Source organism: Geotrypetes seraphini, chromosome 1 (genome assembly GCF_902459505.1).
Source record: "Geotrypetes seraphini chromosome 1, aGeoSer1.1, whole genome shotgun sequence".
Lineage (NCBI taxonomy): Eukaryota > Metazoa > Chordata > Amphibia > Gymnophiona > Dermophiidae > Geotrypetes > Geotrypetes seraphini.
Window position 1 is genome coordinate 393,104,300 of NC_047084.1, and position 27,231 is coordinate 393,131,530.

The 27,231-nt window shown below is 44.3% G+C and overlaps 1 protein-coding gene across 5 annotated transcripts in view; it reads left to right on the forward strand.

Moving 5' to 3' along the window:
* Positions 1-27,231, forward strand: part of YARS2 (tyrosyl-tRNA synthetase 2) — a 136,439-nt gene that overhangs the window by 4,478 nt on the left and 104,730 nt on the right. For all 5 annotated transcript variants that reach the window (XR_004536726.1, XR_004536724.1, XM_033917589.1 and 2 more), the window contains exon 2: positions 26,089-26,256. Coding sequence is in view for 3 of the 5 variants with exons in the window: in XM_033917589.1 (XP_033773480.1) it covers positions 26,089-26,256 (168 nt within the window). In the remaining 2 variants the exon portion in view is untranslated. The remainder of the gene's footprint in view (positions 1-26,088; positions 26,257-27,231) is intronic.

Sequence of the window (27,231 nt, forward strand, 5' to 3'; positions counted from 1 at the left end):
TTTTTTTTTTTTTAGTTTTTAATGCCAGCAAGCGACTTGAACCCATGCTCCGGGGCTCTAACGTGGAACCCGCTTCCCTCCGAAACCGGAAGTCACGTCCTGAGGGGGGAAGGGAAGTCGGCATGCACACGCCCCGGAGCATGGGTTTGCTATAGGAGACAGGTCAGCTTACAACTTGCTCTTGCTCGCTTCGGGCTTTCTTCGCTGCCGGATCCTGCCTACTTTCTGTTTCCGTAAAGGCAGGACCCGGCAACGAAGAAGGCCCGAAGCAAGCAAGAGCAGCGAGTTGTAAGCTTCCCTCCATTGCTGACTTATAGAAGATAGGTCAGCGATGGAAGGAAGCTTACAACTTGCCTTAGTCCAGCCCTGCACAACATGCAGCCCAAAACGGATCTCACTGCCGATATGGCTCTCACTCCGCTCTTCTTTGAAGATTAGCTCAGGAGGCAAGATTTAGCCCGAGATCAGACGAACATTAAAGGGCATCTGAGCAGATTGAGGAGAACATGTCCTGTTTTTCCTTGCCTAAAAATACCACCTTGTCTAATGTAATCTCTGATCAGATCCTTAAGAGTGATGCAACTATGTATGCTGGACAGTCTCCTCCAGTAAACAGAGCTTTAAAGCCTGCAGCCATACAGAACCAGATGGTCAAAGGGCTCCAAAGTGTAGTATTGCCAAGGGATCTGTCTCACAAGTTTCTGCTGCTGGCAGATGTAAACACAGCACAAGAAATAGAGACTTGTGGCATTCTGTATGGAAAGCTGATGCATAATGAATTTACTATTACCCATGTAATAGTGCCAAAGCAGTCTGCTGGACCAGACTACAGTACAGTGATATGGGGAATATTGAAGAATTATTCAGTGTTCAAGATCAACATGATCTCCTCACAGAAGAAAGACGGAGAGAAAGAGAGAGGCAGATACTGGAGAGGGGGGGAGAAGGGAAGGAGATAGAGATGTCAGACCATGGGGTGGAGTGGCAAGGAAGGAAGGAAGGAAAGGAGAAGAGAGAGATGCCAGAGCATAGGGGAGGGGTGGAGACAAAAAATGGAGAGGGGTTGAAGCTGAAATAAATCATGTACAAAGGAGAGAAAGAGCACAGAATATAGCGTTTACTGAAGAGACATAGAAAGAGGGAAGATACCATATGGAACAGAGAGAGGGCAGACTGGATGGAAAAGGCAGAAAGGGTGGACAGTGGATGCAAGGGGCAGAGATAGGGTGGACAGTAGATGGAAGGGGTAGAGAGAGGGTAGAGGCTGGGTGAAAGGGGCAAAGAGAGAGGACAGATGTTGCATGGAAGGGAGCGAGGACAAATGCTGAATAGAAAGAAGAGAGTGAAGAGAAGATGACTAAAGCAGAAACGACAAAAGGTAGAAAAAAAAATATTTTTTTTGCTTTACGTAGAATCAAGTAGTATTGTAACTGTATTGATTAAAATTTATCAATAGGAAATGGAAATAAGGCAATTTTGGGGGGGACTAAACCCCTTTCCTCAGATCAGGACAGGATACCATAACAGCTGTATACTGTACTGTCTTGAAGAAAGATTTGGCCTCTGAAAGCTAATTGAAAAATGGATTAGTCCAATAAAATGGTATTTTCAAATTTCTCATTATTTGTTTTATTTCTATTTGTTAATTTGTAAAGTGGTGACTGTTATGTAGAAGTTTTTTTTCAAATTTACATCTACTGTCTTTATATTTTGCACAGTATTAGGGGACGTGTCACTGTTTCTGTGGTGTTGCATTGTATGAAGAGTCTGGTTTCTACATATTTCTATTTTTAGTTTGTGATTATTCCATATTGGGCGAGGGTGTATCTGTGTTCTGTGAGTATGAAAAGGACATGGCTTTGTGTTAGCATCGACTACAGGATCAATTGACTGTGTAGGATCTGGTTTGTTTAGTTTTCCAATGCGTGTGTTGGTGTTCTAATGCCCACTGCAGTGTTTAAGATGCTGCCTTTTCCTAGATGCACCCTTATTGTGTGACTCATGGATTATTACTAAAAATATCTTTTTTTTTATATAGAGGAGGGGGTTGTTAAAAAAATGATTAGCACTGGCTGTCATATATACTAGGTACACCACTGGATTTAATGACCCTATTCTAACTTTACTGTTGAGATAGGTGTTGTCCCCCCCAACACACACACACACACACATTATAAAGAATTAAATTAAAGTTGTATTATCATCAAGCAGCTTTCAAATGACATTATAAGCAAATAAAAATAAAATATTTTTAATACATTGCTAATTATTACCTGCATCTTTACCTATACTATTTTGCCCTAGCTCTTATTTTGCACTATAGCAAAATAAAAAAGAAGCAGATAAAGATCAATCACACAGGTGCCCTTCAAGGCTCAGCAACACCTTTCCATAAATTATGTGGAAGAGGTCTGGAAGTGGAGATAGCACCTATTTCATATCCTCAGTGAGACCTCAGGAAGGAACCTAGTGATCAAAACATTATTAGAGGTGTTGTACAGCCATTTCTTGTATGACTGGATGAGCTATATTTATCTTTTTTTTTTTTAGTTGTTTAAATTCATGCAGAAATAAATGGTTAGATTAAACCTAATGACTTCATTAACGCATTTCCCTTTTTTAAACCTCTATACCATTTGAAAGAGGGTGAATATCTAATTATTCACTTCTAGAATTGGATACTTCTTAGATTTAGTAAAAATATTCTGGCACAAGTGTCAAACCTTAAAGGAAGTCATATCGAGCATTGGAAAATAATAATAATTAACTAATAAAAATAGTATACATTTAATTTTCTCCACTACCAAATTTCCCTGCCCCGCCCCACCCGGCTACTTTTTCATGCCACCCGGCTGGAAAAAATTTCTGGGGAGAACACTGCACATATTCAGAAAAGGCATAATCAAATGGTGTGATGTCTAAATGTCTGCTGGAACTTCTGCAAGAGAGAAATAAGAATTTAATCACTCGGTTCCGTTGCCCTGCCTATTTCATTCATAGGATATGAGAGATAATGTAGACAGGGATACAAACTGCTATGTTTTGCTCCAATCTTTAAAAATAAGCAGAACTTACTAGTTAAAGCAAGATACAGTGCAGTGTTAGGTACAGAGGCATTGTGAAGTTTTGCAGTGTCAATGCTAAGGGGGAAAAAGAAACATGTTAAATCTTAAAGTGCAAGGTCATTTCAAGGTTACTTGAAGCATAACTTTTTCTTCCTTCTTTTGGTTAGGCCAAAAGATTCTTTGTGCCAAAAATGGGTCCAGAATAGCTCTGTATGTATGCCAAATGACTGCCAAGAAAAAGAAGAAACGTTTCAAATCAACACCACCCTCAAGGTCACTTAGAGCAAACTTCGTCCATTCAGGCTGACCTGGACCACCTGTCTGCCACCTGGGCCTCACTAAACTCTGCTGTGCAGAGGTCAGGTGCAGGCTAAATGTGTCTTCTTTTGTCTGCCTTGTCTTGTTCTGGTCCATTTACATAATAACTATCCCTTTCCTCTGGAGCTTTAACTACTAGGTTTATTTTAAATTTATTTCTTTTTCCAGTTGTATTTAGAATTTGATTGATTGCTTAATCATATTTTCAGGACAATGGCCAATTCTAACAACACTTTATACAAACGTGCAGGGGAACAAAAAAAATTCATATTCCAAAACATAAGATACTGGACAGACAGACCTAATAAAGAACACCGGGATAGAGACACAATACTGGAAAGCAAGGGAGACCATTATTTTTATAATTTTCCATTCTGTTCCTCTCTTCCACCCCTGCTAATTCACAGAAGTAACATAAAACTATATCGTATACCACTGTTTTCAATTCTTTTTCCAAATTCCCTCTATTATTTATCAATACAACAATTTTCCTCTGTTAGGGGTTTGTTTGGTTTTTCCCTCTCACTGAAAGCAAGATAAAGGGACTGATTCACAATGTAACTGTAAATCTATAAAAAGCAGAATTTAAAATACCATGTCATTTATAGACGTGGAATATTCTATCATCATAGTTATAATCACCTATTTCAAAATATTTAGCACAACCCCTTTGATTTTATGATATGTTTGGTACTTTGGCTAAAGCATATAAATTAAATACTGTACTGTCACGTTTCTTATCTAACAAGGGTATGTAAAAGTAACCTCCAAGAAAGCAGCAGAGTAATATGATCCATTATTGCATAAACATCAGATAATCACCAAATAATGCAGATAGACATCAGATAAGTGTTCTCCCCAGAAATTTTTTCTAGCTGGGTGGCACGAAAAAAGAACCAGGCGGGACGGGGAAATATGTTGGTGCAAATTTGATGCAATGCAAATTAACCCTCCCTGCTTATAGTGAAGGAGTAGGAGTGAGGAAGAGGGTTGGCCCATGACCTGGAACGCTATGAAAGTTACCCCTCCCTGCTCACGGTGAAGGAGTAGGGTAGGGGTGTCCAACCTTTTGGCTTCCCTGGGCCACATTGGACAAAAATATTTTCTGGGGCCGCACAAACACCAACACTAACACTAGTTGATGAGCAAAAAAAAAGGCTGAGCAGGTCCCAAATTTGCAATCACTAATATAGAAGATGTACGTATCTAATAAAAAACCTTCATTAAAGGGACACTGGGGAGAAGAACCCAAAAAAGCAGTAATTCTTACCCTGACTGAGTGATCCTCCACGTGCACCGCTGACAGTGGGAGCAGCCACAGGCTTCCACATCCTCACTCTGATGAGCAGGGATGCGCGTTCCTGGTTCTCCCATTCACTTCTATTACAGCTATGGTGAGCCTCTTCAGAGGTGAGCCTCATCAGAGTGGGGATGCTGAATCAGCTGTCAGCAGCGCACATGGAGGATCGTTTAATCAGGGTAAATATTACTGCTTTTTTGGGCCTCCTCCCTGCCCCCCCCCTTGGTTTTCATGTATGCATGAAAGCAGGGGCAGCTTGAGGATATTGCCTTTGGCTGCAAAGCTTGGAGATTTTGAGTTGCCAGACTGGAGGAAGATGTCTTGAGTTGGCAGGGCTTGGGAATCTCCACTAGCTCAAGTATGTATAAATTGCACTCAGGCAGGGAGAAACTTTAGTGCCCCTCCACTAATTTTGGGCTCCAGTTCCTCTTCCAAATCAGCTGTATATGACTACGCCACTGAATACAAAAATAATTGTGATGCACATATCCCAAAGCTAACATATTCCAGTTAATAAATTCATAATAAAACAATTTTTTCTACCTTATTGTCTGGATGTTTTGTTTCTCTTTCTGCTTTTTGTTGATCTTCTACCAATTCTCTTTCCAATGTTTGCTGTCCAGTTTTTCTCCTCTCAATACTGTTCCATTCTTTCCTTATGCCTGTCTCCAATGTATTGATTTTTCCCTTTCAGCCTTCTTAACTTTTTCTCTTTTTTGCCTCTGTCCACTCAAATCTTGCCTTCTTTCTCACCCTTCTTCTTTATAAATGTTCAGCTACCTCTCAATTCTCCATCTTCTCTTAGTCCCTAGCTCTCCCATTTCCCATCTCACTCCTTTCCCAGCCTCCTATTTCCTTCTATCTACTCCCCATTACCACATTTCTACCACTGTACTCACTCCTCTCTCACTCATCTTGTCATCTCGCTTTTGACCTCATCCACATGGCTCACCACTCCCTCTCTCCACTGGTCAGGTTGTAACTCCCTGTCCCTTTCTTTCCATCTCCTGCCTAGCATCTTCTTATCCCAGCTCTCTTCACTCCTGCCCTCCCATGGGTCTATCTCTCTTCCTCTAGCTCCATGGTCCAACATTTTGCTCCCTCTCTTTTCTGTTTTCTTCTTCCCTCCCCCTTTGATGCTGAACAATGAAATGGAGTGGGGGGGGGGGGGAAAGAGATGCTGCATCTCTGCCTTCCATCCACATACCTAACATTTCTCCCTCCTTCCCATCCCAAGATCCAACTTCTCTCCCTTTCTCTTCCCAACTGACCCCATCCCATCTCTCCCCCTACCTGCCTGCCTCCCTTCCCCAGGTCCACCATTTCTTCCTTTCTCTTCCCAACAGTTCTCCCTTCAAATATCTTTTTAACTCTTCCTCCACACCAATGCTATAAATTCTGTGCAGGATATCAGGATTATGCAGGTAAGATGAACTAGACCATTTCTAGAATGCTTTTGAAGAGTTATCAAATGTATCTACAATTGATCTGGATCTCTAGAGCAGTGTTCCTCAACCTTATGACACCTATAGACCAGCGGAAATAAAATAATTATTTGGGCACCGGCACCAGTCCACGGACCGGCAGTTGAAGAACACTTGGATAAGTCATGCCTATCTCCACTCAATCTCTGCCCCAAACCCCACCCCCATAATAGTACTAATTTTAACACCATTTGTTGCATTCATTTTTCATATAAACATACAATATAATTGTATTAACAGCACATAGGGCCTGATTCTCCAAAGTGCGTCCCGATTTTAGGCAGCTGTAGGCGTGCTACAGCTATCTAATCAGCCAATCGGGATGCACGTTTTTTAAAAAAAATGCTCTCCAGGAAGGCCGCCTATATTGAAGGCGAGGCCCACAAGACACCTAGGCCCTGATTCTATATAGGACACCCGGGAGAGGCGTCCTATTCAGAATCGGCCTACACTAAACCCCGATTCTGTAACCAGTGTCCATGTTACAGACGCTGGTTAGAGAATCGGGTTAGATTAGACACGGCCCGCTACACTTATCGCGGCAAGGGATCTCTCTGCCGCTATAAGTATAGCGGGCCGCGGCCTGTCCGATCGCTGGCAGGAAGGGTGCCCAATCCCTCCTGCCCGAAGACGCACCCTCCCCCCCCGACAATATCGATCGCTGGCAGGAGGGTGCCCAATCCCTCCTGCCCGAAGATGCACCCTCCCCCCCCCGGCGCTAACAACCCCCAAACCTCCACCCCACCAAACTAACCTGTTCTTACAGCCAGATGGGTCTTGCCCGTCCAGCCGGCAGGCACGCCTGGTCGAAATGAGGCGGGCCCGCCCCTTCCCGGCCCATCCCGCTGAAGACTAAGGCCTGATTGGCCCAGGCTCTAGAAGCCTGGACCAATCAGGCCTTAGGCATAGCGGGTCCGTCCATCCCCACTAAGTCTAAGGTCTGATTGGCCAAGACGAGTAGGCCGATCTTCAGGAGTGCCCAGATGAGGGTAAGAAGCGGTGGGGGGTGCACAGTTGTGTCGGGGGGATGTCGGATCGTGTCGGGGGGTGTACCCAATCATGACGGGGGGGTCTGATCGTGGCGGGGGGTGCCCAATCGTGTGGGGGGGGGGTCGGATCGTGGCGGGGGGAGGTGCCAGTTCGAGGCAGGGGGGGTGCCGGATTGCAGGGGAGGGGGTGCTCGTAAATCGAGCCATGTTTGGTTTCCGAGGCACCAATTTTGCAAATGTTTTGCTCGTCTTGCAAAACACTCGCAAACCGGTGCACTCGTAAACAGAGGTACCACTGTATTTTCATAAATTCTTATCATTTATAAAGGGGAAAATAGGAATTTAAGTATTTGGAAGGTTTAATTTTATAATATAGAGGAAAAAGTGAAGTGAGTTGCTTGGGGGGGAGGAGGGCTAGTTTGATCGTTTGTCTTCAAGTTATCATATTACGAGAAAGGGAGGGAGTAGGGAGGGTATTGTGGGTTTCTATCAATATAATTATAATCAAAGGAGGAGAGGGACCTTATAGTATTTTAAGGGAAATGAAATGTCTACAGGAAAATTATGCTTTGCAGAAGATGTTAAAGTTTATATTTGATAGTAATAATTATATTAATGGAGCTTAAAATACTTTCGCTTAATGTTAATGGTTTAAACCATCCAATAAAAAGGAAAAAAACACTTTTGTTTTTGAAGCAACAAAATATAGATATTTGTTATATTCAAGAGACTCATTTGTCAGCTCTAGAGTCTTTAAAGTTAAAAGATAATTGGATAAAACATTGTTTTTATGCCCCAGCTATAAGGAAGAAAGCAGGAGTTGCAATATTGGTAAATAAAAGATGTAATGCTACTTTCAAATTTATTTCAGCTGATCCCATGGGAAGGTGGTTACATGTAGACATGAATCTGGGAAATACTACAATGGCGTTGTTCAATATATACCTAATATGAACCAAATTGAATTTTTTAAATCTCTACAAAAAATATTGTTACCACTGGCTGCTTCAAATTTAGTTGTGGCTGGGGATTTTAATGCTGTCATAGATCCTTTTATGGACAAAATACCTAGCAGAAGTATGAAATCATTAGGATTGGATAATTTGGTACTAAATTGTGATTTGAAAGATATATGGCGAATATTTCATTTTAATGATCAGGAATTTACGTTTTATTCCCATGTTCATAAATCTTTTTCGAGAATTGATTACCGTATTTTCGCGGATATAACGCGCGCGTTATACGCGATTTTACCTACCACGCATACCCCTCGCGCGTTATATGCCTGAGCGCGGTATAGAAAAGTTTTTAAACATAGTTCCCACCCCGCCCGACGCCCGATTCACCCCCCCAGCAGGACCGCTCGCACCCTCACCCCGAACGACCGCTCGCACGCGCTCCCACCCGCACCCGCATCCACGATCGGAGCAAGAGGGAGCCCAAGCCCTCTTGCCCGGCCGACTCCCCGACGTCCGATACATCCCCCCCCCCCCCGAAGGACCGCCGACTTCCCGACAATATCGGGCCAGGAGGGAGCCCAAACCCTCCTGGCCACGGCGACCCCCTACCCCCACTCCGCACTACATTACGGGCAGGAGGGATCCCAGGCCCTCCTGCCCTCGACGCAAACCCCCTCCCCCCAACGACCGCCCCCCCCCCAAGAACCCCCGCCCGTCCCCCAGCCGACCCGCGACCCCCCTGGCCGACCCCCACGACACCCCCACCCGCCTTCCCCGTACCTTTGTGTAGTTGGGCCAGAAGGGAGCCCAAACCCTCCTGGCCACGGCGACCCCCTAACCCCACCCCGCACTACATTACGGGCAGGAGGGATCCCAGGCCCTCCTGCCCTCGACGCAAACCCCCCTCCCTCCAACGACCGCCCCCCCCCAAGAACCTCCGACCGCCCCCCCAGCCGACCCGCGACCCCCCTGGCCGACCCCCACGACCCCCCACCCCCCTTCCCCGTACCTTTGGAAGTTGGCCGGACAGACTGGAGCCAAACCCGCCTGTCCGGCAGGCAGCCAACGAAGGAATGAGGCCGGATTGGCCCATCCGTCCTAAAGCTCCGCCTACTGGTGGGGCCTAAGGCGCGTGGGCCAATCAGAATAGGCCCTGGAGCCTTAGGTCCCACCTGGGGGCGCGGCCTGAGACACATGGTCGGGTTTGGCCCATGTGCCTCAGGCCGCGCCCCCAGGTGGGACCTAAGGCTCCAGGGCCTATTCTGATTGGCCCACGCGCCTTAGGCCCCACCAGTAGGCGGAGCTTTAGGACGGATGGGCCAATCCGGCCTCATTCCTTCGTTGGCTGCCTGCCGGACAGGCGGGTTTGGCTCCCGTCTGTCCGGCCAACTTCCAAAGGTACGGGGAAGGGGGGTGGGGGGGTCGTGGGGGTCGGCCAGGGGGGTCGCGGGTCGGCTGGGGGACGGGCGGAGGTTCTTGGGGGGGGGCGGGCGTTGGGGGGGAGGGGGGTTTGCGTCGAGGGCAGGAGGGCCTGGGATCCCTCCTGCCCGTAATGTAGTGCGGGGTGGGGTTAGGGGGTCGCCGTGGCCAGGAGGGTTTGGGCTCCCTTCTGGCCCAACTACACAAAGGTACGGGGAAGGCGGGTGGGGGTGTCGTGGGGGTCGGCCAGGGGGGTCGCGGGTCGGCTGGGGGACGGGCGGAGGTTCTTGGGGGGGGGCGGTCGTTGGGGGGAGGGGGTTTGCGTCGAGGGCAGGAGGGCCTGGGATCCCTCCTGCCCGTAATGTAGTGCGGGGTGGGGTTAGGGGGTCGCCGTGGCCAGGAGGGTTTGGGCTCCCTCCTGGCCCGATATTGTTGGGGAGTCGGCGGTCCTTCGGGGTGAGGGTGCGAGTGGTCCTGCCGGGGGGGGGATGTATCGGACGTCGGGGGGGGGCATCAGGCTTTCAGGATGGGGACAGACCTTCAAGGGGGGACAGGACTTCAAGGGGGGACAGTGCACGGAAAGTCAGGGGGGGTGAACGGAGAGTCAGGACAGCGCACGGAAAGTCAGGGCAGTGCACGGAAGTCAGGGGGGGTGAACGGAGAGTCGGGACAGCGCACGGAAAGTCAGGGCGGGCGAAAGGAGCGTCGGGCATCATGCGCGTTATATGCCTGAGCGCGGTATAGAAAAGTTTTGGTACATATCATCGTGATTTCTGCGCGCTATACCCCTGTGCGCGTTTTACACAGGTGCGCGTTATATCCGCGAAAATACGGTATATATTGGTTTCAAATTCATTAGTTCAACAAGTAACACAAGCCTCCATAGATCCAATTATATTATCTGATCATGGTGGGGTGTGGATTAAAATTAAGATAATTGATAAGGAGGATAGTAGACCTATATGGAGATTTGATAATACATTGCTGGTGGAACCAAATTTTATTGAGGAAATGCAAGTGAAAATGAATGATTATTTTCAAATTAATAATACGAAGGATATCTCTATAGAAACATTATGGGATGCTTTCAAGGCAATCATGAGAGGTCAAATTATTCTTTTTCGGCATATATTAAAAAACAAATTAAAAAACAATTTTATAGCTTGGAACAAGATATAAAGATATTAGAATTAATTGAGAAATGGGAATATTCTACATTACAAGACCTCATGAAAGCGAAAGGGAAATATAATGAGATTTCTTCTAAGTTGATTAGAAAAGATTTATTTTCTCAACAGGCATTGTATTATGGAAATTCAAATAAGGCGGGAAGATTATTGGCAAATTATCTAAAAGCAAAAAAAACGGAAAACAAAAATAGTGATTAAAGATGAAAAGGGGAATACTTATTCCCAAATTGGAATGATTTTAAAACAATTTTTAAATTTTTACAAAAACCTATATTCTTCTGAGCCTTATCTAGATAGAGAAAGGGATGGTTTGAAATTTTTAAAGTTAAGGGACAAAAAGTTTAGAAAAGCCAATATTAATAAATGAATTGCAAGCAGCATTGAAGTCCCTTAGAGTTGGATCCGCTCCAGGTGGAGATGGTTATACTGTAGAGTTTTATAAATCATTTCAAAAGAGTCACGTGATGTGTTGAGCCGAGCAGGACGTCCCTAGCTCGAGCTCCTGGGCCCCACGATCCTTCCCGCCTCATCTCCCCTGCAAAAGTGCTTTGTTTTTCTCTTCGGGGCTGGAATTCATGCATGGACCGGTTCGTACAGCTCACTAGCCCTGCCATGAGCGGACGGACCAAGCGTACCGACAAGGACAGGGACTCCCAAACCTGACGCCAAGATGGCGACTGCGGACTCGGGTTCCGCGCTGCCTCTCTCCGAAGCGCATATTGAAGCCCTCTCTGCATCGGTGGTCCGCGCGCTGGATTCACGCTTTGAGGGCCTGTCGGGGCAGCTGACATTGCTGGAATCCCTGCTAACTGAAACCACGCGGCGCACGGGGGAGCTCGAGTCGCGGGTAGCGCTCGTGGAGGAGGCGCACACTTCTTCTGCTGCTGACCTGCTTTCCCTCAAGGACCTCGTGCAGCGTCAAGCCGAGAAACTTGAAGACCTGGAGAACCGGTCGCGCAGGGATAACATCAGGCTGATCGGTTTTCCGGAGTCTGTGCCTGACCCTCGCCTTCTGCCTACCCTTGAAGCCTGGTTAAATGCTGAGTTTCCCCTTCAGGCTGGGATGGGGCCTATTCGTTTGGACCGGGCTCACCGGTTGGGCCGGCGCTCGGAGGATCACACGCGCGCCAGGGTCACGATTATGAAGGTCCACAACTCTGCACACAAGGCTGAGCTGATGAGGGCTTACAAGCAACGGTGCAATACCTTGGCTTATGAGGGTTCTCCGATTCGGCTTTTTCAAGACTACTCTCCAGGAACGTCGGCGGCGCTTTTCCAGGGTGTGTTCGGCCTTGTTTGATCGAAAGCAGCGCTTCATGCTCCAGTATCCGGCACACCTGAAGATTTGGACCAGCACTGGATGGAAGAGCTATGACACTGCAGAGGATGCTCAGGCCTTTTTGGACGCACTGCCGGCTGATCCTGGTCCATCCTCAGCGCCCTGATTTTACCTTGAGTGGGATGTGACTTTTATGGGGATCCCTTTTGGGTGAATTGTCCCTCAGCTTTAGCGCACCTGTCTCCAGTTGGTGGTCTGTGGCTCTTTGTTTGACCTCTTCACTCCCTGGCGTGGACGGAGTGGCTGTCCATTAAGGGGCCCTGCTTGCGCATACCTTCAGGGCTGGATCTGGTGGTCCCTTTGCTGGAGCCCTAGTGACTCTTGTGAGCTGGGCTTCTTGTGGCCCTGACTTGATATCCTTGGGTTTTCCATTATGGGGCACTTGACAGGCTATTTATGTACTGGGCTCACTGGTTATTGGCTTGCCCTGGAGGATTAGCAGACTTCCTGTCTGGAGTGGGTCTGGGGGTGTTTGCAGTCTGATGCTTGGGATGTCTGTATGGACAGGGTGTATGTGGGGTAGACTATTTTGCATGTTTGGTTTGGTGTGCATGATTCCCCCTCTGCTTTTGTTTTTTCTTTGGGATGGTTTTGCGTGGTTCGCCTGGTGGGGGGGGGGTTTGTGTGAGTTGAGGGATCGGGTTGATGCAAGTATGTTTGATTTCCTCGTTGTGCATGTGAACTGTAGCGCAGATGGGTGGGGTGGGGAGGTCTGGGGCCTAGGTTACATTGGTTCGTGACTCCTTCCCTTGGCCCCACTTCGGTGGGATAAGGGGTGTGATTTTGTTGGGAATGGGGATTTGGTTTTGGGGAGGGGTGGTTTGGGCGGGGTTGGGTTTCGGGAGGGGGGGTGCTCTCACTGATGCGGGGATTTTGGGTTTTGGGATTGTGTTTTTTATGGCTTTGTTTGCAACTTCTGGAGAGTTTAGGGTATTATTATTCTTCCTCTTCTTCCTTAGTCTTTCTTTTTTGTCTGTCTGGGGTGCTACTTTTGGAGCTCCATTCTTTCCTTTTGTCTCTTGTCTTGGTGCACTGTGGTTCTAATGGCCCCGGGGGAGGCTGGGCTCCTGGGGTTTTCCTTTGGTGGATTTGTTTGTCGGTGAGGCGTCCTCTAGCTCTCTCCTGGCTGCGGTAGGTTTACCCTTTAGGCTCACTTCTTGGAATGTAGGGGGCATTACGTCCCCGATTAAGAGGTCTAAAATCTTGGCAGCACTTCATCGTCACCGTGCGGATATTGCTTGCTTACAAGAAACTAGGCTCACGGATGAGGAACATCTTAAGCTGCGGCGTTCTTGGGTGGGGGAGGTCTATTTTGCGTCTTCCCCTGGACGTCACTGTGGTGTGGCGGTATTGTTTCAGAAATCTTCCCCTCTTGGAGTGCAGGTCCTTGACAAGTCTCCGGAGGGTCGTCATTTACTTTTAAGAATATCACTGGGAGATTGGAGTTATCTGTTATTGGTGGTATATGGCCCTAATTCGTCAGAAGCAGCATTTTTACGAGACTTGGTTTCCCTCAACTCTCGCTACTCTGGTGATCCTTTGCTCTTGGTGGGTGTTCAATTTGGTTAGCGACCCTGCATTGGACAAATCGGGGACGGCCCCCTCTCCTGCTGGGACCCGAGGACGCCTCCTTGAGGATCTTTGCAATACTATCTCTGTTGTGGATCCATGGCGTCTCTTGCATCCTGAAGTCCGGGACTACACTCATCTTTCTAGAGCCCACAATACCTGGTCTCGTATTGATTACATTTTTGTCTCTGTGGGTCTGTTCTCCTCGGTTTCGTCAGCGGAAATTGGCCCCTTGGCGGTCTCCGATCATGCTCCCATTTGGATTGATATTAATCTGAATCCGTCCTATGTTCGTTCTCCTTCTTGGCGCTTTCCCTTTTATTTGGCTCAGGATGCAGAGTTTAAAACCTTTTTGGAGACTCAGTGGGATGACTATCTACACAATAATGTACAGCACCAAGATAATCCGGTTTTGTTTTGGGAATCCGCCAAAACCGTGATCCGGGATCACATTATTTCCTTTCTTTGTGCCAGACACCGCCGCATTAATAGTAGTATCATCGCCCTACAACGTACCCTTGGCGCAGCTAAGCGGGCCTTTCAGGCTGCTCCCTCCTCAGCTACACGAGAACATTATCTGTCTGCTCAGGCCACACTTAACTCGTTGCTCCACTTTCGCTCGATGAAATGGGCGGCCTTCCACAAACATCGATTTTACCGCTTTGGTAACCGACCGGGGCGCTTATTGGCCCATCTTGTAGATGCTCGGTTGGGCTGCAAGCCGATCTTGACTCTTAAGACACCTGGGGGGGGGTCGAGTGACGCACAAGTCCCATGTGGCGGACACGCTTCTTGATTTTTTTACCCACCTTTATGCCGCCCCGGATGAAATCTCGGGGGACCTCATTTCTGACTATTTACACTCGTCGGGCATGCCCCGCTTGGCTGAGGACTTAGCGACTCGCCTCAATGAGCCCCTTCAGGCGTTGGAATTACAGGTTGCCATCAAATCTCTTGGATCAGGTCGGGCTCCGGGTCCGGACGGGTTCTCTGGCGAGTTTTATCGTATTCTCTCGCATCGCGTCTGCGGGCCCTTACTTGACTACTATAATGCGGCGGTAACGAGGGGCTCCTTTCCACGTTATGCCAATGAGGCCTTGGTTATCTTGTTACTGAAACCAGGTAAGGCGGCTGATGACCCGGGGTCTTATCGCCCGATCTCCTTACTTAATGTTGATTTAAAATTGTTCTCTCGTCTTTTGGCCAACCGGCTGGCGCCACTTCTTCCTTCTGTGATTCATGAAGACCAAGTGGGATTCGTTCGAGGTCGTCACTCAGTACGTAATGTGCGCAAGGTCCTCTTCGCGCTGGCTCATTGCCAGGACTTGGACATTGATTCGCTGTTTGTTAGCCTGGACGCCTCTAAGGCCTTTGACAGTGTCAATTGGTCCTTCTTGTTTCCCACCCTTGAACACGTGGGGTTGGGGGGGTTTTATCTTAGTGCACTCCGTTCTTTATACTCCAATCCGAGAGCGTCTCTTTTGATCAATGGTACTCGCACGGATTCCTTTCCTATTCATCGAGGAACTAGACAGGGCTGCCCCCTCTCTCCTCTACTTTTTCTGCTGTTCTTAGAACCTTTGCTTTGTACTTTGCGTGGCTTTGATGAGGTGCGTGGCCTTCAGGTCGCGGGAGAGTCTCTTAAGACGCTGGCTTTTGCGGACGATATGTTCTTGATCCTGACCACTCCGGAGGTATCTTTACATCTTGCGTTGGACCTTATCTCTGAATTTGGTTTTCACTCCGGCCTTTCCCTTAATCTTGATAAATCTTTGGCGCTGCCTTCTAATCCGGTGGTTCGCGCTTCTTGGCAGGGTTCCTTCCCTTTACGCTGGGCGGACTCGGAGCTTCGCTATCTAGGCATTCGCATCCCTCTGGATCTCACACGCCTCTACTCTTTAAATGTTGGCTCTTTGTTCTCGAGCTTTGGGACTCGGTTACAGTTGTGGCGGGGGCTTCCCCTTTCTTTGTTGGGTCGGGTGAGTCTATATAATATGCTTGTTGTACCGCAGTGGCTTTATGTCTTTCAGGTCCTTCCCCTGTACCTATCCCCGCGGGACGAGAAGCGTCTTGCTCGTATGGTACAAAGATTCCTTTGGTTGGGTAAGCGTGCTCGTCTCCCCTATAAGAGGGCGGCCTTACCTTGGTATAAGGGTGGTTTGGGGTTGTTGAATCTTCGTTTCTTATCTATTGCTAGTGGTATGCGCCATATTACTGATCTCTTCAGAGGCACCTCCACGTTTACTAACACTTCCTTGGAACTTTCCTGCTTTACCTCTACTCATTTTAGCGCGTTTCTTCACTCTCCTTTGCTTTCTAAATGGGACTCTGCGCCCAGTGCGTTGCTGCATATCCCTCTTCGTAAGACCTGGCACTGGGTTTGCAGGTTTCACTCTCTTAATCCTTTGGTCTCTCCATTTCTACCATTGCGCTATAATGCTTGCTTTCCTCCGGGGGTAGACAATGTTAGCTTTGTACATTGGGAAGCAAAGGGGATTCGTTTTTTGTTTCATTTGGTTGATGATGATGGGCTGATCAAATCATTTGCTGTACTCTGTGAGGAATTTACTTTACCTCGAGCAGATGTCTATGCCTATCTCCAGATTCGTCATTACATATCCTCATTGCCTAATACTCAGCTTTCGGCCTCTTGTCGAGAAGTGTTGTTGGAGGCTTTTACCTTTGGCTCCCAACAACCTGTCCCCTTGAAATTTCACCACAGACACCTTAAAGACAAGTCCCCTATGCTTGATTGTCTCAAATTGCGGGATGCTTGGGTGGGAGATTTGAATGTGGAATTCTCTGATGAAGTAATTGTGAATGCTATCAAAAAATTACCATTGTATAATAAATATGCTGTTTTTTGGGAGCAACATTACAAATTGATTCTTCGCTTATACGTCTCCCCTCAGAGAGCTTCTCTGGCGGGACTTTGCCAGACAGCGGACTGCTGACACTGTGGTGCCCCGGATGCTGGCCTTGGTCATATGTTGTGGTCTTGCCCAGCCATCCAGACCTTCTGGGATGCTGTTTTTCTTTTTGTTGAAGACATTTGGACCATTACAGTTCAACACTCTGTCTTGGTATTATTTGGAGCCTCCCTCCACTTCCATCCTCGCAGGCCTGGGGCCTCCGCCTTCTTGCGTTGGACTGCTGTGATTGCCATTAAATGTATTTTGCTCAAATGGATGGAAGCGGAGGCGCCTGATTATTCCCTCTGGCGTTGTCACATGATAACGTTGCTCTCCTGGGAACGGAGAGGAGTTCCAGACGTCTCTTCTTTGCCTGGCCGAGCCTTCCAACGTATTTGGGAGCCTTTCTGGAACACACTGTCTCCAGTAGCCCGTAGCCGTATTTTGAACTGTTAGCCCCTTTGTTTTAATCACCTGTTTTTTGTTTTGTTTTTTTTTGAATTATCATGCATCAGTGAGAGTGGGTGGGGGGTGGGAGGGGTTTTTGGGTACGGTTGGTGGGCTGGATTTGTTGGTTTCTGAAAAATTTTGAGGTGTCTTGTTGTTCTTTACCTTGTTTTGGATTGTTGTTTTTTTCCTGCTCAATAAAACATATTTGACGATAAATCATTTCAAATTACCCTGTTACCATATTTATTAAATTTTATATCGGACTCAACTTACTAATGGTTGTATTGCGGGTACCATGGCTGAATCATTAACTATAGTTTTGTCAAAGCCAAATAAAGATCCCACTTTGGTTTCAAATTACAGGCCTATTTCTTTAATTAATGTTGATGGAAAAATTTGCTGAATCATTAACTATAGTTTTGTCAAAGCCAAATAAAGATCCCACTTTGGTTTCAAATTACAGGCCTATTTCTTTAATTAATGTTGATGGAAAAATTTGCTGAATCATTAACTATAGTTTTGTCAAAGCCAAATAAAGATCCCACTTTGGTTTCAAATTACAGGCCTATTTCTTTAATTAATGTTGATGGAAAAATTTTAGCTAAGATTTTGGCTATACGTTTGGCTAAAGCTCTCCCTTTTATTATTGGTATGCATCAAACAGGATTCGTTGCTCAAAGACATTCTTCTAATAATACTAGGCTTGCATTGCATATGTTGAATTTATCCAAAGCCTTAAAAGATCCAGTTTTTTCTTTATCACTTGATGCAGAAAAAGCTTTTGATCGTGTTGAATGGACCTTTATGTATCAAGCGATGGAATGGTTTGGTATTGGCTCAAGATTTATACAAATGGTTCAAGCATTGTATAGCTCCCCTATTGCTAAATTATATATTAATAATAATTTTTCAGAAGGTTTTAGATTGCAAAGGGGGTTTGACAAGGTTGTCCCTTATCTCCTTTGCTTTTTGATATTGTATTGGAACCCTTGTTATTAGCCATTCAGCAAACAGAGGAGATACAGGGTATTCCTCATAAAGATCGGGAATATAAGATTTCAGCTTATGCGGATGATATATTGCTCTATTTGAGAAATCCTGAGAAAACCATTCCTTGTCTACTTGAAATAATTGAGAATTTTGGAAAATTTTCAGGATATAAGATAAATTGGAATAAGTCAGAAATTCTTCCACTCAATGTTCACTGTACAAAAGGTTTGTTTGATTCTTTTCCCTTTCTTTGGAAAGAGGATGGAATAAAGTATTTAGGCATTTGGATTACAAATACTTTAGATGAAACATTGAAAGTAAATGAAAAATTGTTAATACAGAAGGTTATGGAGATGTGGGGGAGAGTCCAAACTATTAAAATGATTTTACTTGTGGTTTGTAATCAGATGGGTATGTTACCGTTATATTTTCAAGGGCCCTTTTATAAAAAATTAAATAGCATTCTTTTAAAATTTATTTGGCTGGGTAAAACTCCTAGAGTGGCTTTGGTATCTTTACAAAGGTCAATTTCAAAGGGGGGGGGGTAAATTTTTTCCAAATTTTTATAGGTACCACAAAGCCTATATTTTACGCCAAGGTATGTATTGGGTCCTCCCAGTACTCATGGAAAAACTCCCTGACTGGTTATGGTTAGAATGGCAACTCATGTCTCCATTGCGTCTGTGCCATGTACTCAGTATCAAAATGCCTAGCTACAGTAAAGATAATAGAATACTAGTAGATACATGGAAAACATTGCGAGATATAAGTAATTTAACATCTATTCCAATTTTTAAATCTACAAAACAGTCTATATGGGTAAACTCCAAGATCCAAATTGGCGGAGATAGTTTAAATTTTAAAGGTGCCGCTTTCATGATTTCTGGGGGGCATGAATCCAGAACGCAATAGGATTTAGAGTATTTGTTATATAGTCGGGTGTAATTATTCCACTCTAAATCTTGAAAGGAGCTCCAGATCATGTCTGCCGGTATATCATTTCCTTGGGTGAGAGCTATTTGATGATCACTAGGGTCATTAGTTGAACAATGGATTCTAAGGTTTTTAATTTTTGAATCGAAGTACAGTGCTAAGTCATTTGCAGAGGGTAACTTAGTGTTGTGTGTGGATGTGGTGTAGCGAGCGGTGTCAAATTTGTGATCAGGTTGAATAGCTCTTTTGTATTGATTCCTTGTGAGCCATTACAAGATGAGTTGATTTTAATTGAGTAGAATGCGTCTTATCATTTGTTTGTAGATTTTTATGTTAGCTCTCCATTTGTTACGGTCAGCTAGTTCTCCTGTTTTTTTCCAAGTTCTTTCTAGTCGTCTAGCTAGTTGTTTCATTTTTAGAAGTTCGATGTCAAACCATTTGTTATATTTATTTGCATTGCTTTTGCTATTACGTATAGGGGCGATTTTATCTAAAATGGATGTGCTGGTTGTCATCCAGTGATCCCAGAAATCGATTCCTTCTTCTATCTCTGATTGCAGTTCGTATTGTGACCAGTATTCTATTGGGTTAATATAGCCTCTTGTGTGATGTTCTCTTTTTATTATTGGGTGTATTTTAGATTTATGATAAGACCAGATTAGCTGGAAATAATAAGTAAAATGGTCAGACCAGATATCATGACACCAGGTGCCTTTACGTATAGAGATGGCAAGGTCTGGGATGTCCTTTGTGGACATGGCTACCACATCTAACTGATGGCCTTTTTCATGTGTTTGTGTGGGTGGAGTAATTGTTGTGTGGTGTAATTGAGTAGGGATAGAAAGTTTTTAAACTCTTTCGCATTTGTGTTGTCCTCTTCATCTAGGTGTATGTTTATGTCTCCTGCGATGATATTGTAAGAAGGACCAATTGAATTGTTTAGGACAAATGCACAGAAGTCTTCTTTGGCTTTTGGCCAGCTTTTTGGTGGGACGTAGAATAATATGCAGGATAGGGATTCTGCTAGATGACAGTTACCAATTTTACAGGCTAAAATTTCTAGTTGGTCGGTCATTTTGGAATCAAGTAGTTCAAACTCAAATCCTTCTTTAAGAATAATTGCTAAACCTCCTTTTTTTCCCCACACAGTTTAGCGTAAGGATTTTAAAATTGTCTGGTAGGAGATCAATTACTATTGGATCATCTTCTGATAGTAACCATGTTTCAGTTAGTAGAAGGCAGGCTATTTGCTTGTTAATGATCCAATCTTTAAGTAGGAAGGCTTTATTCCTGAAAGATCTAGTATTAAGGTATGCACAGGGGACAGATGTGGGTGTGATAGGTTTGGTAGCGGTAGTGGTTTTGATGGGTTTTACTTGCCTTATTCTTTTTTTAAGGGTTCATTGGTGTCTTCTTTTATTTGAGATAGTAGTAATGTGATTTGTTGTGTTTTCTTGTGGATCAGAGATGTGTAAAATTGACAGATCTGGGTAGTTGATTGATTGTAATTATGGGTGGAATGAGTTAACATCTTTGATGTTGCCAATTACCAGACAAATCAGTAAAATCCAGAAGGAGATTCATGTTTGCAGGGTAAAGTATTTCTTCCTAGAATGGTTTCCCTGTAAATTCTTGAGTTATTGTTTGTATGGTTGTTGACTGGATTGGTGTAATTTTCGAAGGTGGCCCAAAGGAGATATAGATCCTAAGCAGATCTATGGCAAGTCTCTATTAATTACACATACCTCTACCAATTACTCATGCATTTAACAATTGTTTGTCTCTCTGATGGTACAGAGAATTAAAACAATAAGACATGAAGATATGCTATGCCCTGGCCAGCCATGGGCATAATAAATACTATGGAATGAGTGAACTTTTTTTCCCTTCTCTCCCCCATCTTTCTCTCATTCTCTATGTTTAAGTGGGAAACAAGATAAGACTCCTAAGGATTTATGACATAGGCAAATAAATTGCACATTCGGTCACACACACAAAAACATTTAAATCTGGTTTCTGATTACGTTGAGCCCTGTTTACTCATTAAAGCATTGAATTGCAAAAAATCTCTACCTTTAGTTTAAACGGGCTATTTCCACGGTAACACATCTAGAATTTGGCTCATACAAACTCTCAGAACCTTGAAATGCATTGAATGCCTGAATGGATAGGGTAAATCTATTAATACATAACGGGCAGCTTAATGAAAAATACACCAGAAATAAAACAATTTTTCCTGGCTCCTGTTGCTCTCCACACTTCTCCTTTATTTTCCAAAGTGTACAAACTACTTTCGCTTTTTAGTACAAGAAGCCTGTAATGATCTGTAAATTAATTCCCTGTACTCTTCAGTATCTTAATTTAATTGTAATTTCTCTATCTACCTTTTATAGATTATATTTAAAATTCCTCAACAGGCTAATGTAGTTGGAAAAAATCTACAGTTGGCTGGCCACACCTTCCATAAAATATACCTTCATCGTACGGGACAACCTTCACCATACAGGACACCCCTAAGCTACAATTTTAGCCTCCATGCCTACCCCGGGATCACAATTTTTTCCACACAAATATGCAGATAAGGCAATCCATCTTCCCCTTGAAATACCTTCCTGTTCTTTCCCCTTTGAAATTTTTATTTTCTGCAGTAGAGCGCATAACTTATGCGGATCACTACTGCCGAAAATCCACGATGTCACACAATCCTGCTTCCCTAGACCACTTAGTGGCCACCGTCTTATATATACTGTCATCCCACCCAGGGATAGAGGGTTATGAAGCCTGCTCCAGATTCCCCACTTTCTTCTGCTGCTTCTTTGGCCACATGTTGCACCCCACTTCTGGTAACAATTTGTTATGCCACTACCAATTTGTAAATCCACGTATCTATTCAACAAGGGTGTGCACAGTAACATTCAAAGAAAGAGTCAGAGGACTAGATAAACATAAAAATAAAAAACATCACCATGTCCACCCTCACAATCAGGGAATCCGGTAGATTGATGGGTCGGTACAGTCCACGGGCTTCTCTTTGCTGCAGCTGGATTCTAAAAACAAAGTCCCAGGGTTGCCTTTTTATATATTTTTCTCACCACGTCTCTCGCACTGCTGTTTCTGCAGTAAACAACAGGTGTCTCACTTATCTCACAGCTGGAATGTTAACCGATGCTCGAACTCTATCCCTTATCGCAGTGCCATAAGAATCCTTCCTCGGCAACAAGGTAACAAAGTTGAAAAAAACAGCACAGGAAACACCCATAATATGTTCTGATGAAAACAAGTTGAAAGTTGAAACAGATACAGAGAGTTAAAACAAGAATTGGAGCAGATAGGAAGATTCATATACAAGTTGTGTCGCATACGTCCCATAAGCCACGTCCTGGCCATAGGCATAACATGGACCTTCGGACCGTTCTAGTATGGCAAGTCATATGTTCGTAGGAACACAGGAGAGCTGAATGAAGAATTCGTGTAAGATCCGAAGTGCACCATGTAAAAAGATGTGTGCTCAGACATGGATAAGAAATCTTAGAAGTGAATGAACAAATGTTACCAACCAGGGATAAATTTGAGGAATAACCTCTGCTTGGCCTGAATCGGGAGCATGGAATGTTGCCACTCTGGGTTTTGTCCAGTCTCTTTTGCCTTATACTCAACTTGATTACTTCTTCCCAATGAGGTATATATACTCGAGAGCTTTATTCTCTTTAAAGAAAGGTTCTGGGGGAAGAATTTCATTGAGGTGATCGTCATCGAAGCTCAGAACATCCTTCCATGATGACAATGACATTATATCAGAAAGTAGTTGGCACAAAATGCCTAACTCTTGAGGATAATACACAGTACCTCATTGAGAAGAAGTAATCAAGTTGAGTAAAAGGCAAAAGGGACTAGAATTGTATGGCTCATCACCCCTAGACTATTGCAGATATAAACATATTCCCAGAGTTTTACGTATCAACAAACCTTCCATTATGTTTACTGATGATAGTGTGTTTATGTTCCAGGATAACCAATCAAATATGTATACATAAGCAGAGCCTGGTCAGGGTAATATGCACGTCTACAGAAAAAAAGATTGATTCTCTCCCTCATTTCCTAACTAATAAGGGAGAGTGAAGGTCTCTGGCTATAGCATGGGGATTTAGAGACAAAGCAATTCAAATATTGGCATGTCAGATACTGAGGCCAAAGGTAAGCCTCATTCTAAGCCTACATGGGCCCAATTTCCACTGACAAAAACAGGTTTGCTCCATTCTGCATCATTCCACCTCCTGGAAATTGGAGTTGCAGATGCGCCCAAGTCCCTTTGCAGCAGATACATCATACATAAGATAGGGCTAAGACTATACTGTATATTGCAAAATAACTGTCAGATGTTTGATAGGACTCTTACACACCTAAGTATTTCTGATTTCATTTTCATATTATACAATTCATTTCTACAGTTACTTAATGGAAATGAAGCAAACCAAAATTACTAACAATTGCCAGGCATGTATACAATAGCACTAAATGAGTATTATTCAGATCTTCTATTGCCATTCTTGGTATTAGTACACTTGTGTAGAATGTAACAGTTCAGCCAGTGATGATTTTCTGTACCGTTAGAGCAACTCTAACGGTTCTTATTGCATGTGAACTGACCTGGTACATTTTATCCAGGCAATTAACATTTTATGTACTGTATTTCTTGAATGCACATCTCTTGGCATGTATGTGTCTTTCCTATATTTTGATGGAGTTCTTTTCTTTATCATCTACTTCTGGATTTGTGTAAACTGCTTAGACTTGATTACTTCAATATAGGTGGTATACAAAATTACATAATAAACATAAACGTGGAAATGTCTGTCTCATTGCATATTCAACAGTAAGTTCAGTTTATCTCTTCTGTAGCAACATGAGGTAGTTGAATAGCTGACATCAACCTGTTTTGAGAATAATTAGCCTGCTGTCCTCAGAAAACACCTGCTTTTTTAGGGGGGATATGATTCAGACGTTCAAATTCTTGAAAGGTATTAATGTAGAACAAAATCTTTTCCAGAGAAAGGAAAATGGTAAAACCAGAGGACATAATTTGAGGTTGAGGGGTGGTAGATTCAAGAGCAGTGTTAGGAAATTCTACTTTACGGAGAGGGTGGTGGATGCCTGGAATTCGCTCCTAGAATCAGAAAATAGTAAATATTGAAGAACTAAGGCCAGTGCTGGGCAGACTTGTGCGGTTTGTGTCTGTATATGGCTGTTTGGTGGAGGATGGGCTGGGAGGGTGTAGATCAGTGGTCTCAAACTCAAACCCTTTGCAGAGCCACATTTTGGATTTGTAGGTCCTTGTAGGGCCTCAGAAAAAAATAGTTAATGTCTTATTAAAGAAATGACAATTTTGCATGAGGTAAAACTCTTTATAGTTTATAAATCTTTCCTTTTGGTTAAGTCTTAATAATAATATTGTCATTTATAGCTAAAGATACATATGATCAAGAAAAAGAACCCAATGTTCACTTACAAAATGGGGGGATCACCGCTAGGGGTTCACTCACGAGGTTACTCACGAGTAATCTAGAAAGAGACCTGGGAGTGATGGTAGACACAACATTGAAATCGTCGGCGCAGTGCGCCACAGCCTCAAGGAAAGCAAACAAAATGTTGGGTATCATCAAAAAGGGTATCACGACCAGGACAAAGGAAGTCATCCTGCCACTGTATCGTGCAATGGTGCGCCCACATCTGGAATACTGCGTCCAGTACTGGTCGCCGTACCTCAGGAGGGACATGGCAGTGCTTGAGGGAGTCCAGAGAAGAGCAACTAAGCTAATTAAGGGAATGGAAAACCTCTCGTATACTGACAGACTGAAGGAGCTGGGGCTGTTCTCCCTGGAGAAGCGGAGACTTAGAGGTGACATGATAGAAACCTTCAAGATCCTGAAGGGCATAGAAAAAGTAGACAGGGACAGATTTTTCAAATTATGGGGAACCGCAAGTACAAGGGGGCACTTGGAGAAATTAAAAGGGGACAGGTTTAGGACAAATGCCAGGAAGTTCTTCTTCACCCAGAGGGTGGTGGATACATGGAACGCACTTCCGGAGGCTGTGATAGGGCTTCAAAGAAGGTTTGGATAGGTTCCTAGAGGACAAAGGGATTGAGGGGTACAGATAGGAGTAGAGGCTGGTTATAGGGATAGGAGTAAGAGGTAAGTTATAGAAATAGTCAGGGATCACGGCTCAGGCAATAGGCCTGAAGGGCCGCCGCGGGAGCGGACCGCTAGGTGAGATGGACCTCTGGTCTGCCTCAGCGGAGGCAACTTCTTATGTTCTTATGTTATATTTTACTTTTGTGATTATGATAAATATACCGAGGGCCTCAAAATAGTACCTGGCGGGCCGCATGTGGCCCCCGGGCTGTGAGTTTGAGACCACTGGTGTAGATGGACTGGAGTGAGCTTTGACGAAGACTTCAGTAGTTTGAACCTAAGAACAGTACCGGGCAGAGCTTTGGATTCTGGCCCAGAAATAGCTAAGAAGAACACGTTAAGTGTTGATCTCTGCTTTAAATGCAAGGTGAAAATGCATTATCACACTTTATTTTTAAATGATGCCTGGTGTTCCTGAACAGCATAGCAGGTAACAAAACTGTTTCATGCAAAGCAGTTCATTTTCCATTCCAGTAAAGTAGTACTGCAAAAAAATCATTCTGCATTGTGCCCCTCTACCATATTAAAAGGTAAACAAACCTTTTGAGCAAAAGGCCAGTTTTAGGGCAAGGAGGCTGCCATCGAGGGCCTGAGGATCTCTAACAGAGGTTGGAGGAGTCTTTTTCTCTCTCAGCCTTTGTTTGTCCTTGCCGGTCTCTTTTTTTCTCAGCCCCCAAGTTTTATTTGAGATGTTTCATCTCTTTCTCTTCTGATGCTGTGTTTCTCATAGAAATGTGCGTCGCTATTCATTTACTATGTTTTGTAAAAGTGCATCCTATTTCTTTTAGTATGCATCATTAGCAGATAGCACAGCACATGCTATTGCAAAATGACAAGATCAAAAAAAACAAAATAGAATTTTAAAAATGTGAAGTGACTGAAATAGCCATATTTTGTTACATAGCTTAGATTGAAAGTATTACTTTGTGTCCTGGGTGTAGACCTTCCTTTTCTACAATGTGCTGATCTTTCCTTAACAGGGTAACGGGGCAAGACGTCTATGGCATCACTGTGCCCCTCATCACTAGTTCTACTGGAGACAAGCTAGGAAAATCTGTTCGCAATGCAGTGTGGTTGAACCGAGAGAAAACCTCTCCATTTGAATTCTACCAGTTCTTAGTCCGACAAGAGGACTCCTGTGTAGAAAGGCAAGTTCCGTCACATTGTTAAAGGGTCTGTGCTGCCTTTCCTTTCTCTCTCCTCCAGAGGTATTTCAACACAGCCAACTCGTAAATACATAGGTACTGGCTTAGTGGGTGGTTAAATATCTCCAGGAATTAAGGCCCATTTTCTATAAATGTCGCCTTAACTTGGGCACCGGTTGGCGCACTACTGGCACCTAAGTTAAGTCCAAAACACAGTTTAAAAGAGCTTTTAAAATAAATTTCTAGTAACCTACCGGTGCCTAAAAAAAAAGATGTTAGAATCGCACCTTTGAAGGCACTTTATGACACCAGTGTAGGCTTGGCTAACACTGGAAGTGGCGCTAGGCACCATAAAGCATCTCCGTAGGCACAATTTACATCAAAGGTAGGCGCTGGAAATGTAGGCCTTAAACCTTGGCCTACATTTCCGGCGCCTATCTTTCGCGAAGACGCAATTCTCCAAATAGCGCCATTGCATGATTGATAGCGATCGGCGGCTGCTGACAACGGTGCTGTTTATAGGATCAGGGCCTAAGTATTAAGGGTGGTTAATTTTGTGTTGAGTTAGCACCCCCAGTCATTTTGAAAAGTTGGTTCCTATATGTAAATTAATAGGATAGAAATGCTCTTCTTTAGGTAACAGTATTAAAATATATAACCGCATTTAGACAACATAAACAGAATTAACTTTTCAAATACAATAGTATTGTCTGTAATGGGGTGCTTTCTTCTGGCAATATGTAGTCCACTGAACCTAAAAGAGAGCATGTCACAGGACTCAGCTGAGTTTTCAGAGCACTCAGGAGTGATAAAAATTTTCTTTACTTAGTGCCAGCAGCAGATGAATCCAGAGACTAGTGGAATAGCACACATTTACCAGTAGGTGGAGATAGAGAACTGACTCGCAGGTGTATATCTTGGATGGAGCCCCTCTTGCCAGTCCATATGCTCTATTTCCAGCAGGTTGGATGGTTGCTA